This window comes from Lentinula edodes (genome assembly GCF_021015755.1).
Source record: "Lentinula edodes strain Le(Bin) 0899 ss11 chromosome Unknown C8R40scaffold_96, whole genome shotgun sequence".
Classification (NCBI taxonomy): domain Eukaryota; kingdom Fungi; phylum Basidiomycota; class Agaricomycetes; order Agaricales; family Omphalotaceae; genus Lentinula; species Lentinula edodes.
In genome coordinates this window covers 15932-29424 of record NW_025764402.1, presented here as the reverse complement: position 1 = coordinate 29424, position 13493 = coordinate 15932, and the positions used below count along the sequence as shown (strand labels likewise).

The following is a 13493-nucleotide window of genomic DNA, read 5'->3' as shown; positions in this document are numbered from 1 at the left end:
GTTTCGTTTCCGACTTTACATTCATTTTGCCTAACTAGCTTTTGTTTTGCTGATTCCATTATTCCGTTATTCGTTGATTCTCTCTACATTTACCTTATTCCCTTTCTTTGAAGGTGGCTCGTTCCCTTCCTTTCTTTTTCACTTTTTTCCTTCCTTCCTTGTTGGTTGCCTCTACGTTTCACCAACGACTTGTTTCCTTCCTTTACCTTTCACCCCCCAACTCGTTCACCCCCGACTCGCTTCCGACTCGCTTCCTTCCGATTTGTTTCACCTCCGACTCGTTTCCTTCCAATTTCCTAACTTCGTTTCACTTGATTCTTGTTCTCTTTTGACTCGTTCCCTCCCTCGTAACACCCCCGACTTGTCTTCCTCCAACTCCTTTCCTTTCCTTCCGACTCATTCTACACCTTATGTATCCATGTATCCAGAGTTTGTTTTTTCTGAAATCACTGATAACGGGATTGCTAACTGACGTGTTACTCTTTCTCCTCCTCCTCCTCCTCCCTCTTTCTCCCTATTCCTCCCTCCTCCGTTAGATCCACTCTCACTCATTCACTCATTCATCCACTCCCTCATGCTTCCCATTCCCCTCCCTTCCACGCAGATCGCAGGCAACATGTCATACTGCATCTACATGCCCGTCATCCTCAAATAGCTCGGGTTCAAAGTCACAGAAAGGTGGTTCGAACGAATTTGTTTTTCTGTGATTACTCAGTTGCCTACTTGTTATATTGTCATTATCAGATTCCCGATAATCCACTTAACACCCTCCTCACCACTCTCTACATCTACACCACCTTCGTCATTTCCTTCCTTGCCTACGCGCGGGTTTTGCGTTCTCATGATCCACGATATCCGAGGCTTTATGGGTATTGTGTGTTTCACTGTTCGGAAGAAGGATAAGGAGGGACATTAAAGGAACGTTACTGGAAGGCTCCGGGTGTGGTTGAGGTAGAGAAAGGGAAGGGGAAGTGAGTTAGTGAGAAGGTTGCTTTACCCACGATTCCAGCACCAGTCAACACACTCCCAGCCGACCCAGCAAGGAACGTCGATAGGGTGAGTCCGATAGTGCTAAACACCGTTCCCAGACTTACACCAATGACGGGCACCAGCAACCCGGTGCTTGTACTGATGACGAGCCCTCCTCCCAAGGGTAGCGAGTCCGAGGAGCGCGATACGCCAATTTCAAAGTCGTCGGACTTGGTCTGCAGATATCAGGTACTCATCCTCAGTACTGCGCTTACACGGAATAAGAGAGAGTGGGAACAGGAACCACAGACAGAACCGGGGATGAGATGAGGAAGAGATTGGTGAGGAGGGTTGGGTGTATTGCATGTCAAGCTGCTGAGGGTGATGTTTTTGGAGAACTGTGAGGTCCGAAGTTAAAGGAGGAGAAGGAGGACGGATCGTCCAACGCATCAGCACCATAACTTTCTTCTAAAGCATAGTGGTATTGGAAGAGATCCCGCGAAGTGTTGAGGGAATTCTTCCCAGTAGTCCTCGACGTGCTGTAGACGGGTGTATTCAGTGGTGAACGAATGTTGCGTCGATGAGGGGGTCTTGGATTGCATGGAGTTATACCTTCCATCGATACCTGGATTCGGCTGTATCCAACGTCGTCGTACCTGTAGCGTTCCCTCCTCCTCCCACTCCTCCTTTGCTCCCCAGTTTACTACTCCCAGCCTCCTCATTAACCCAATAATGATATATTCTCCGGTCCTCGTCGTCCAACCCTCCTCTCAGCTGGTCCGTATGCACAATCGGCATATCCTGCCAGCCATCGCTGTCATTGTCGTTGTCTTCCGAGTCCCACGTATCCCAAGACGAGGGAGGGAATTTGTCAATCGGACTCGAGGAAGAAGAAATGTGAGTGGGGAGTGGGAGAAACACGGTGATTATTTGACATTCCAGAACCTGGATTTCTGAACCTAGATTTCTTCACTTGTGTTACTTGACTGCAAGCCGGTCTTATATACTCTCCACCTTGATATGGAACGGAGAGAAAAAATCGATGACAGAGCGCTTATTCTATAATTCCGTAATTTCATAAGCGCTCTTGCTGTTGTGTCCCGGATTCCCCGAGACCCCCGAACTTTCTTGAACAAGTATCACATACTCGCCCAACTTCCTCTCGCCCAGTCAATCGTAGAGTGCATGGGTATATCGCAGACGTTAAGAGATTGACACATTTCCGGGAGAATTTTGGAGGAACTAGAACCAAAACCGTGATGGATTTGTCAGTGCACTGCACATGAACAATGCCCTTGCTAGCGATGCGTTCCCTCCTTTCCCCCCTACTCCCTACTCTCTGTTTTCGCTCAATTGCTCAATCTAGTGCCCTTGTACCATCCACCACTCATCGCGCAACTTCAGAGTCCTTAGTAGACGCACCGTCAACTCGGTCTTCTGAATCTTTATTTTCAACAATGCTTATTATTACACTCACCACCGAGGCCTGAAGCGTGAGGCCCGACACTGGAGTCTAGAACTGGAACCACTATAATCAATCATTCTCTGCAGTCCCCAATGCAGATCAGTTTTCGGGACCAGGATACTGACGCTGCATAGTGCTGCATCCACACACTCCGAGTTCCGTCTCGTCTCGTCCCGTCTCGTTTCGTCTCACTCACCCACTCACTTTACTAATCCCCTTTCCTTCTACCTTCGTGTTCTGTGTTCTATGTTCATTCCCTGAATCGCTTGTCTCACCCGTATGCTACTGAGTCCTGAATAGGGAGTTGGATCGCTCCTACCCCCCTTCCCTCCTTCCTCCACCATCAAACTTACCCCGAAGGCCATCCTCACCCTGAAGAAACGACTCACCCTCGTTCCTCCCTCCACCATCAAACTCCAACTTTTTATCAATCTCAATCCCTCCTCATCCACTGAGTCGTTTGCACTCATATGTTCTTTGATTCGGGATACTCATAAGTTCTTCAATCCAGAGTACTCATAACTTCTTAACTCCTTTGATAGGGATACTGATAACTCCTTTAATCCGGAAGGGATACTCATAATTTCTTCTATCCGGAACCCGGAATACTCACTAGTACACACACCCTCATGTGCCTTTCGATTCGATTTGCGGGTTTTTTTTGGATAATTTTCGATTTAGGGTTTTTGGAGAGTGCAGGTTACTGAGGTTCTAAGGTAATTGAATATACATGCTAGTTATATTTACTTGAAGAACTTGGGCTCCAAAGTACTCAATGGGTCCGAAGTCAACAAAGAGGTTCGATAAGGTCGAAGTGAGTAGTAGGTTTTGTGCATTTGGATTGACTGTTCTTCTCTCACTTTTTTTCTTCTCCTCTTTTGTCTCGTCTCGTCTCCCCTTCTACTTCTCCTTCCACTTCCCTCTCCAACCCACAGGAACCAGAGTTCGAAGGGGACCGCATCGTCCTCTCCTCTGAAGCGCGACTCGCCCTCAGCCATGACCACCAACCCCTCCCTCTTCCCCTCCCTTTCCCCCAACCCCAACCCGGATCCCGACTTCAACTATGACCACCACTGACTCAGTGTATCTCTCCTGGGATGTGGGGTTATGACTAATGGGCATTATTTCTTCATCTTTTCTTGAGATTCTTTCTGTTCCTGCTGTTCGTTCACTGCTCTTCCCTCCCTTCCTCTCCAACACACATGAGCCAGAGTTCGAAGGCGACCGCGTTGTCCTCACCCTTGAAGAACAACTCACGTTCACCCTCAATCACGACCACGCTAACTCAGCGTATCTCTCCTGGTTCACGAGGCGGAAAGTGAAAGCCACAGTAATATCTGAACTTTTGCTCAATCTAGTACCCTTGTATCCACCACTCATTGTGCAACTTCAGAGTCCTTAATAGATGCTCCGTCGACCGTGTCACTCGGTCACCTTCTGAATCTTTATTTGATATTTCAACAATGCTCATTATTACCCTCACCACCGAGGTCCGACTCCTACTGACACTGGAGTCTAGATCTGGAACCACCATAATCAAATGTTCTCTGCAGTCTCCAACACAGACCAGTTCTCGGGATATTGTGTTATGAGATACTGACACTGTATGTTACGTGGTTCGATGAGGTTGAGGTGAGTAGGTTTGTTTATTCGGATTGACTGTCGTCCTCCTTCATTCCATTTCGTTCACTTCCTATCATCCATCAACTATTGCCGACGCGCTTCCTCACCCCTTTATTACTATCCCACTCTCTCTCTCCACTCTCTTCTTCCCTCTACTGCTGTTCCCCGTGCTTTTTTCTCTTACATTGTTTCCTCCTCAATGTTCATCACCTCACCTCTTCCACTTCTCTCTCCAACCTCAGGAACCAGACTTCGATGGCGACCGTGTCGTCCTCACCTCTGAAGAACAATACCTTTTCGACAACACCAATGCTGACTCAGCCCATTGAGGGGCCATTAGCATTTGCCGTAACTATGCACGGACCTTCGTGCGGAACATGTGTGTAACTTGCGCGGAACTTGCACGGATCACTTACCCAGCAAAGTACAACTTCAATAAATACTTTTTGACGAGTTTACTGATACTGATTCCATTTGAACAAATCATTGAGTCCTAGTCAATATCATAAATTGTATGCAAAACCAACTCTAGAAGCATTGCACTTTTATTTACTTTACTCTTACCATCTTATACTTTTGATGAGCAGGCCATTTTACCTAGTCTCAGCAATGGGAGCACAGTGATTGTTTAGGTATGTTGAATGAATTCTTCCAGCCTTTCAATTATCTATAAATGACAACAAATGCTTGATCCTCAGTTATTAGACATAATGGGCAATGACTACAGGCCTTGACAACACTGTGTGATATTGGGAGGTGAAAGAGGTCCCTTCATTGAGACTGTTGGGTCAAACAATAGACTGGCAAATTTTACTTTACCTGCAATGGCATTACATTACTGTTATTCAATCTCTTGTTGGAAATTTCAATGGTATCTGAGGGTAGCATGACATTGATTGGCTCATATGATGAAGATTATACCAGCCTTTTAGTCTGGTGGGAGCACCTCTTGATTTCTCTACTCAAAAGGGCTTTACAACACTGTTGAGAAGTAAGCTTGTAGTTCCTTGCAATTGTATTGAACTAGATCACTAGTTCAATGGCTTCTTAATGGTCTCATGATCAACTTTGCAGATTAAATTAACATCTCTGGCAAGTATAGAGATAAGTGTAGTAGCAATACAGGAACAATTTGAGTAAGGATAACAACACATGCAGTTGCACTATATGTATACATTTACAATGCAGAAGCATGCAGCTACAATGTATACATGCAAAAATGTGCTGAGCAATGGTGAATGGATGAGCCTCTAAGAATATCATCAAGTACATTCAGTGTATAGTATGTCATTTTCATGCAGGTGTTATAGACATGAAATTCATTCCATGGTGGGTATTACATGTATATTGATCAGGGGACTTGGTTTCTTACTTGTGTACATAACTAAGGACTAATATCTGGACTTGACACGCAGGAAGAGAGCATAAAACAATTGAGCAAGAATTAAGCTTAGAACAGTCAGACAAGACAGAACTGCAGTGAAGAGTGGCAGTTACTTTGTAGAAACTGTTACTGCGAAGGTTCTGTGCTTCAATCTGCATGGATTTGCATGTAACTTGGGCGGATCTGCACCTAACTTGTGCGGATCTGCACTTAACTTGCACGGACTTGCATATGACTTGCATGTATCCTGCATGTAACTTGTGCGGATCTGCATATAACTTGTGCAGATCCTACATGTAACTTCTGCACCCAGCTTTTACTAACAATCAGAGAAATAAGAGTCTCATTAAACAGACAATCTCACTCAAACTATAATGTGATTGTTATTCAGGTACATAGAATATCTCACAAATACCAATCACTCACATCTGAAGATTATGAAGCAGATAAGCTTCAGAATATCAGCTCAATCATATCTTTGCTCTCAATTGTTGAATCGTTGTTAGTAAGACACCAGAATAAATAGTTTAGTTAGTAATCCAGTGGTACTGAACAAACTCAAGTATTAGATAAAATTTCAGGATAGGAAAATTAAATTGGACCTGTAGAGCTCCATTGTACAATATCATTGTCTGGAACCAATTGAGAAGGAATATGACTATGTAGCAGGATTTTGTACACAATGTTGTATATTTACAGATTGCACGGAACTGCATGAAGTTGCATGGAACTGCGCGGAACTGCGTGGGACTGGTGCCGCACGGGTTACGGCAAAATTTCTGTGCCCGGTCCGAGTCTAGACCGAAAAAGTCGTGAAGCCCGAGAGGTTGTAATTCAAGGTGGGTCAGTCCGTTGAAGCAGCCGCATCCATAGGACCCGGATTGGTATGTACCCGCACTACCTTCGACCCAACTGAGCCTGATCTCAATGAGTCCCTCCAATTTCCTAATCCCTAGATTCTCCAGCTAAGTTGAGCCTATTTCACTATTCACTCTCTAATTTAATTTCTCTAGTATCTCTCCTCACCCTACTTAGTACTACAAAAGAGACTAGTACAGTGGTCAATCAAACTCGACACAAATACAATGGAGAGTCGGATTGGTTGGTCTCAATGCAGCAACTGGGACACTAACAAACATCATATTCCACGACTACTAAAAAACACAGATGTCACTGCTCAAGCTCTGCGCAAAATTCTCCCTCCTTTAAGCTCAGATCACAGCACAGCACATCTGCCCTTCGCTTGTATCAAAGCTGCGTTGGAGGGGTGTTGGAGGGGTGTTGGAGAGCGAGGTTTGGAAATTTAGGACGACGACTGCGATGATGCAGATGCCAAGTCCGATGTCAACAACAGTGGGTGGTGTGAGTACGGTGGGTACCATGGGTCCACTAAGTACAGTGGTGCTCGTCCCCGTTGTTGAAGCACCCAGAGTAATGGTGGGGTACCAGGTGGATAACGCAGAACAAATAGAACACAGACCCTCATCATCACTATCACCATTGTCAGTGTCTCTACCTCTACCACCCACACCACCCTCCGAATCTCAATCACCCGACGTGGGATATTTCTCGTTTCGTCGTGACAATCATCATGGTCAAGATGAGTCTGAGTCTGGTGGAGGTACAACGACGACATTGTTAATAATAACAACAACATAAACCCCTCCCTCCTCGGTATTTTCCTGGCTTCGGTGGCTTGACGACGATGATGGGGCTTTCCTTCGGGAGCGCGGATGGGAATAGGGATTACTCTGAGTACTGGTCTTGTGCTACCTGATCCATGGGTGCAAGGTGCGGAGGATATGGGGAGGATGTGGGGATGAATGAGGAATGATGCGTGATGAGTATGAGGGGTGATAAGAATGAGTGTGAATAATTAATTCCATGATGGAGATGAATAATAAATCAGTAATAAATCAGGATGTAGTATACAAAAATCTCTAGGTATATAGGATCAATATGATTCTCCTGGCTAGCTCATATGGTAAGGTCAGCAGGATAGCAAGAGGTTGCTGGGGTCCCGGGGATAGGGAGGGGTAGGGTCACAGGGTGGTGCTCAATTACCTTGGAGGTGTTAATAATTCACATATACCAACATTAGGTGTTCCTTATTGAGTCTGATATTATTTTCGGAGCCTCAGTTCTAAATATTCACCTTCTCTGAGTGGTTCAACACGGAATCTATAGAACTTGCACTGTCTTAATTTGGTTGGATATCCCAAGGTACATAGATCTTACCACACCCATGATCATCTGTATCCATTCAACTTCGCAATTTTAGTCCAAAAGCATTTCCCACTCAATTTTCACACTAGTTTGTTCATTCAGAAAGTCTTAAGAACATTGTAAATAATCTCTACTTGAATATAGCTGTGTTTTTCTGTTTACATAGTTAAAAATTCCCCTACAACTTTCAAATACTCTTCGGGAATTTCCCAAAATGGGTGGTGGCTTGCATTATGGAATTTGACCCATTTAACCTTTGCAAGGCGCTTAAAGAATGGCAGGATGGTGATGTCCTGTGCCATATCATACTCCGAGTTTGTAATAAGGGTTGTATAGTCAACGCTCTCCAGCAAGTCAATAACCGACCAGGTTTTGATAGAACCGGTGATACAAAATTCAGAGGGGCCATTCCTACACCAATGAAATGATGATCAATGAGCTTCTTGAAGTATTAAAGAAATTGAAACAAACATTGTATGATACACTGTGGGGTCCTCCGCTGTACTTGCAACAGATTTTAGAAGTTCTTCAGGCCAGGTTTCCAGACGATTGGCATGTTTCTTGTAGAACAATCCCATACCAGCCTCATATTCTGGATCATGGGTAGTCCCAGCTTGCTCATGCTTTGTAAGTGCCTCATGGACATCCTTGTCCAGACCCTGCAACAACTTGTTCTGAGACTCTACCCATAACTCCATTGAGGCTGGTGTTCCAATCAGGAGAAGTCGTTTCAGTCCTTTAGGATGACGTTTAGCTGCCCACTCAACTCCAAGCATTCCACCCCAAGAACACCCCAAAAGGTCAAAATCACTTGAGACACCAAGTGATTGGAGCAGATTCTCTAGCTCATCCATAAAAAGCTCGGAAGTCCAGAACTCCTTGGGCTTATTTGGAAGGTGTGTTGATTTCCCTATTCCAATTTGATCATAGAAGATCACTGGAATCCCATAGAGCTCATGCAATCTTGAATGAGGTAGAATGTAGTCATGTGACATTCCAGGCCCTCCATGTAAGGCCTATGGTGAAAAATCAGGTTTACATATCAATACAGATTTTGAATCAGTGCTCACAATCAGCGGGCGCTGAGTACTATCCAAGCTTCCTACAACCTTGTACCAAGTCTTGAATATCTCGCCCGCATAATGAAAATCTGTGGTGCCTGTGATGAATGACATGCTGCTATGCTTTTGGGGGTTGGGATCAGGTAGCAGCGGTTGCACTTAAGTAACCAATATTTCAGATCATGATGTTGATTGAGCACCGCTATTGACCGGTGATACCGGTACTTCTGACTTCTCGGTAATACCTCCCGCCCCTTCTGATAATTGTTTCCATACTCATCTAACTGCCCACATGGTGACAATGTCAGGTTTGACATGGCATGTTGTTGTGTTTGTAACTACTTTTGAGCTTATTCAGTTGTCATGAGCAATTATAAGCGGATGCGCTGGGTACAAATCATTGTCCTTGAAGCCCGGATCTTTGATATTCTCTGATAAATAATTGGGCAGTGTCTGAATAGAGCCACATGGAATCAGTCAGAAGCCCTGTACAGATCAGGACTAGAAGAATGATTAGTCTTATCTGCAAGATACATATCTCGCCCCATCCCAAAATCATAGAAACAATTGAATTGGTCGATGTCACAAGTCCGAACAATGTGAGCGGGAAGTACCTGTCAAATTCTCACATGTCCCTACATTTTCCCTAATATCTCATTTACGCCATTGCCAAGACAATTATGATTTATATACTCTGGTTCTCGTTATCAGCCCATCTCGAGTTATGGCTGACTATACCCCAAATGGGACTGGAAGCCAGCTTTTTGCTGAAAAGATGTGGCTTCAAGGTGCTCTCATCACTGCTGTGGGCTATGGAGCAGTTCTCACTCTATATGTTCTGGCATTTTACCTTCTCTTATCCCGACTGGATAGGTGGAACCGTCAAGCTCATGCTATCTTCCTAGTTTACATCACAGTTCAATTCATTTTTGCAACCCTCTTCCAAGCTTCCTCTGCCCGCTTTACTCAGCTAGCTTTCATCAACAATCGAGACTATCCAGGTGGTCCAGGTGCTTATGAGCTTGCCTTCTTCTATATTCCAGTGGATATGCTTGGAAATATAGTTTATGTACTGTCTAATTGGTTCTCTGATGCACTTCTGGTGAGGTACTTTGTGATTTTCATTATTTTCATCACCTGATATCGAGTCAGTTGTGGAGATGTGCAGTTATATACAGCACCTGCAGGTTCCCATTGTGGGTGATTATGGGATTTCCAGCTGTGGTGATGATGGGATCTGTTGGTATGTTTTATCTCTTTTTCTGTTAATTCTGCTAATTGCTTACATCCTTCAATTGCATATACTTAGGAAGTGGAATTATGTATCTTCTTCAGGTGTCAACAACCTCACCCTTCCTACCCTCTTCAGCCAATTTCACCATCATCGACAGTAGCATTTCCTTAGCCCTCAATTTAATGTTAACTATCATGATTGTTGGCCGTCTGGTTGTATACAGATATCGTCTCAAAACAAACTTTGGACTCTCTGTATCGCAGCGTGACTATACAAGTGTCATGGCCATGCTGGTGGAATCTGCGGGACTCTATGCAGCATTCAGTCTGTTCTTCATTGTACCTTTTGCATTGGGAAGCTCTGTGGAAAATATAGCCTTTCAGGCATTGAGCCAAGTTCAGGTGATGTCAAGTTGCCTATCACTAATATCACACCTAACTATCTGCTTCAAGGTTATAGCTCCATTTTTGATCATAGTCCGTGTCTCCCAAGGCAAGGCATGGTCAACCTCAACAGCTCTGGAGATCACATCAGCCAGTGAAGGTTTGGGTACATTGAAAGATAAGGTCCCAATGGCACAAATACAGTTTGCATGTGCATCTAGAGATGATACTAGCATGCCGAATGCAATCAGCCATCACCCCAGTGTTCCAAATTCGGACACAACTCTTACCACTGAAATTGTGTAATAGGAGGTCCGGCATTAATTGGTACCATTTATATTTCACTTGTAGTCTGAGTCTCTTGCAGAGATTGTAGGCCACCCAAACTTGCTGAAATAATAAATGAGGAGGTGGTTGTGACATTGTGGGCTCTGCAAATATAGAAATGATGGGATTTCTCTCTCTCTAGTCAGTATTGCCCCACTTGTCTTGCAACAACCAATTTGCAGTTCTGAAATTTGTTAATGACATCTGCCCTGTGAGAACTGTGAGAAAAAAATCAGACTAAATCCAAACAGATCATCTTCATGTATATCATCAATGTAGATACTCGAAGCTAATGGAACACAAACACAGACATGCATTTGGAATGTCGGTCTTTTTTTTTTCTCACTCCTATGAAATATCCAAGAAAATTTCAATCAAAGACTCACCAACTATACGGACACCTCCATTTTTGCCCATCCGGTGGCTTCCGACTCTATAGTGAGAGGGCCCTCAATGATACCTGATCCAGGTTGGGACCACAGCGCTAGCATCAAAAAATTTGCAGCCTGAGTACATGACAAAGGAGGGTCATTTACAGTGTGGAATTATTACCAAGAATTTTGTGAGAGCCTTTGCACATCTGTGACCCTCCCTCGGTGACATATCATGCAATCTGGTTCTCTGCCAGTGGTCACCAATGACTTAATAGATTGAAATGATACAAGATCTCATTACACAGTATGTGGTTCAGGCATGGAATCACGGTAATCCTCGAAATTTCTCTCTGCCTCCTCATATAACTTTGTCCAATCCCTGCAAATAGTATCATATCCCCTAGTCACAAGCCCATCTGCATCTTCTGTTGACTCTAAGCCAGAGTCTATATTGCATAGGATAGACTGCCTCAAATAATGAAAACAGTGCTGTACCAGTCCTCCGGTATCTTTTCTTGCCAGGTAGTCATCAGTGAACCTTTGTTCAGAATTTCCAGTATAGGCTCCCTGATACAACTGTAGATACTCTCTACGGAGAATATCAAGGCAATCAAGCTGATGGAAGAGTGTAACTGTAAATGTCTGAAGCTCCGCATCTTTGCTTTCTTGGATGTGAATCAAATGGCCACCATTTGGAAGAAGCTTTCTCCATTGCACGTCACTTTCTTCTGTATGATCTAATCGATAATGAACAGTTTCACCGATCCAATGAACCACAGGATTGCCAAAGGATACTGAAAATGTGAGTTTTTTGGCTGTAAATCATGATTGAGTATTTGTCACAGACTTCAATGTTTACTTACTGTATGGATGAGTAAAATTATGTTTCTTCCATGTTATTATCATTCCAGTTGCAAAAGCAAATAATACGAGTGCAATAAAAGATGTCAGTCTGAAGCCTGACTTTGTGTAGGTCGATAGCAGAGCCATTCACGGTGTATACATGCAATTGATGAAGATGTGGGCTTATTATACCCTGGATTTCTCAATCAATATCAACAGTGTAGTAAGATTTGTTGACGTTGTGAGACATGTCGTATGGTACATCTTCTGATGGAGAAGTGGAACTTGTTGACTCAGAAGGTGGACTTCACATCACATCAAGTCATTGAACCAATTGCATGCATTGTTCACATATGTATTGGGCTTTGGTTCTATCTGTCAACTTCCCTGTATGTGGAATCTGTCAACTAAGCCCGTATGTGGATTTGATTCCAATTATGTTCTATGTGGACCAAATAGATAGCTCAGTCTGAGTCGGACATATTTTAGTAATGTGTAACTCAAGATTTCGAATTATCTGTTGCTTGCGGGAGAAGCATGGAAAGGTGCTGAGATAACGATCTGATGCAGCCAGTCACAAGTGGCGCTTATTAGTTGACAGTTGACATTCTTGAAAAAGGTATTTATATACAGCAATATGGACTCACAGCAGAAACCCTACAGACATATGTTTGTTCAATCTATCTTCCCTCTTTCCTTGGTCTGCATTTTCTTAATGTTTCAAATTCGGAGCATTGTAGGAGCACCCATACCTGATTGCCCTGCAGTTTTGAATGACTTAGAGGACGAACATCAAGCCAAGGTAAGTAGGCAGTTGGCAAAACTTTATGTATCTTAGTGACTCAACTTTCGACTAGAGCAAACGTTCGGGCTGTATGTTATGTTTTACATACATATCCTATCCTGTCTGACATTGTTTTGGTCAAAGGCACACCCGGAATCTAAGTGATATGTCCGGCTACTTGATTCGAATGAAGCAGCAGCGGTGAGCTATTTGCAGTTTGATACCATTTATGATAGCTGATTTGCTATGCACATTGGCTAGATTCACAAGATTGTGAAAAATATATGCTGGGGAATCTATGACTTCATACATATGCTTTTGCTCTATCCTGAGTCATGCTGAATTCATGACTCATTTTATCAATATTCATGCCCTCATCTTGGATAATCGGCTGTCATTCTCAGGTAAATGAATTGAGAATTTCAGCATTCGAACAATGTCAAGGAAATTATGCATTCATTGGTTCAAGACCCAGTAGAGTCATAGAAGCCATAAAAGCTCATTTCAGGCAGGTGTAACTGGCCACCTAAACCCGTAGCACAATGGTCTGCACTAGACCCCTACCATGCTTGGAAAACACCAGATTCTTAGAGACCTTCATCACAGTATCAATGAATCATCATTCAGAAATTTCATAACGAAAATATTCGCGATCATATTTTTCTGCAACATTAATAAAGAAGAAGATTCAGCATAGGAAAATTTGCTGATTTCCAAAATTGGGATGATAGATGGGGTCTTAATTGTTATGAAATGTGATTAGTGATGATGTAATCATTGCCTGCTGTTTGACATAAAAGCTGGAGCTGACTTGTGTCTG

At 43.5% G+C, this 13493-nt stretch overlaps 5 protein-coding genes across 5 annotated transcripts; 1 reads left to right on the top strand and 4 right to left on the bottom strand.

Moving 5' to 3' along the window:
• Positions 1-726: 726 nt before the first annotated feature.
• On the bottom strand, positions 727-1767 carry C8R40DRAFT_1075398 (uncharacterized protein; the record flags this gene model as incomplete). Its single annotated transcript, XM_046226857.1, has 4 exons — positions 727-861; positions 1002-1205; positions 1582-1604; positions 1626-1767. 4 exons carry the CDS (start codon positions 1765-1767, stop codon positions 727-729), a joined length of 504 nt encoding a protein of 167 aa, XP_046078810.1.
• A 4483-nt stretch (positions 1768-6250) lies between these two features.
• Positions 6251-7215, bottom strand: C8R40DRAFT_1137558 (uncharacterized protein). Its single transcript, XM_046229436.1, has one exon. The coding sequence runs from the start codon at positions 7096-7098 to the stop codon at positions 6745-6747; it is 354 nt and encodes a 117-aa protein (XP_046078809.1). The 5' UTR covers positions 7099-7215; the 3' UTR covers positions 6251-6744.
• Positions 7216-7825: 610 nt separating this feature from the next.
• Positions 7826-8842, bottom strand: C8R40DRAFT_1178751 (proline-specific peptidase; the record flags this gene model as incomplete). Its single annotated transcript, XM_046232920.1, has 3 exons — positions 7826-8078; positions 8139-8683; positions 8738-8842. The coding sequence occupies 3 exons, from the start codon at positions 8840-8842 to the stop codon at positions 7826-7828; spliced, it is 903 nt and encodes a 300-aa protein (XP_046078808.1).
• A 610-nt stretch (positions 8843-9452) lies between these two features.
• On the top strand, positions 9453-10651 carry C8R40DRAFT_1063957 (uncharacterized protein; the record flags this gene model as incomplete). The annotated part of the gene is made up of 4 exons (XM_046225550.1): positions 9453-9830; positions 9881-9971; positions 10038-10363; positions 10415-10651. The coding sequence occupies 4 exons, from the start codon at positions 9453-9455 to the stop codon at positions 10649-10651; spliced, it is 1032 nt and encodes a 343-aa protein (XP_046078807.1).
• A 688-nt stretch (positions 10652-11339) lies between these two features.
• On the bottom strand, positions 11340-12035 carry C8R40DRAFT_1137553 (uncharacterized protein). The gene is made up of 2 exons (XM_046229435.1): positions 11910-12035; positions 11340-11861 (listed from the first exon to the last, which is right to left on the bottom strand). The coding sequence occupies exons 1-2, from the start codon at positions 11950-11952 to the stop codon at positions 11344-11346; spliced, it is 561 nt and encodes a 186-aa protein (XP_046078806.1). The 5' UTR covers positions 11953-12035; the 3' UTR covers positions 11340-11343.
• Between the last annotated feature and the right edge of the window lie 1458 nt (positions 12036-13493).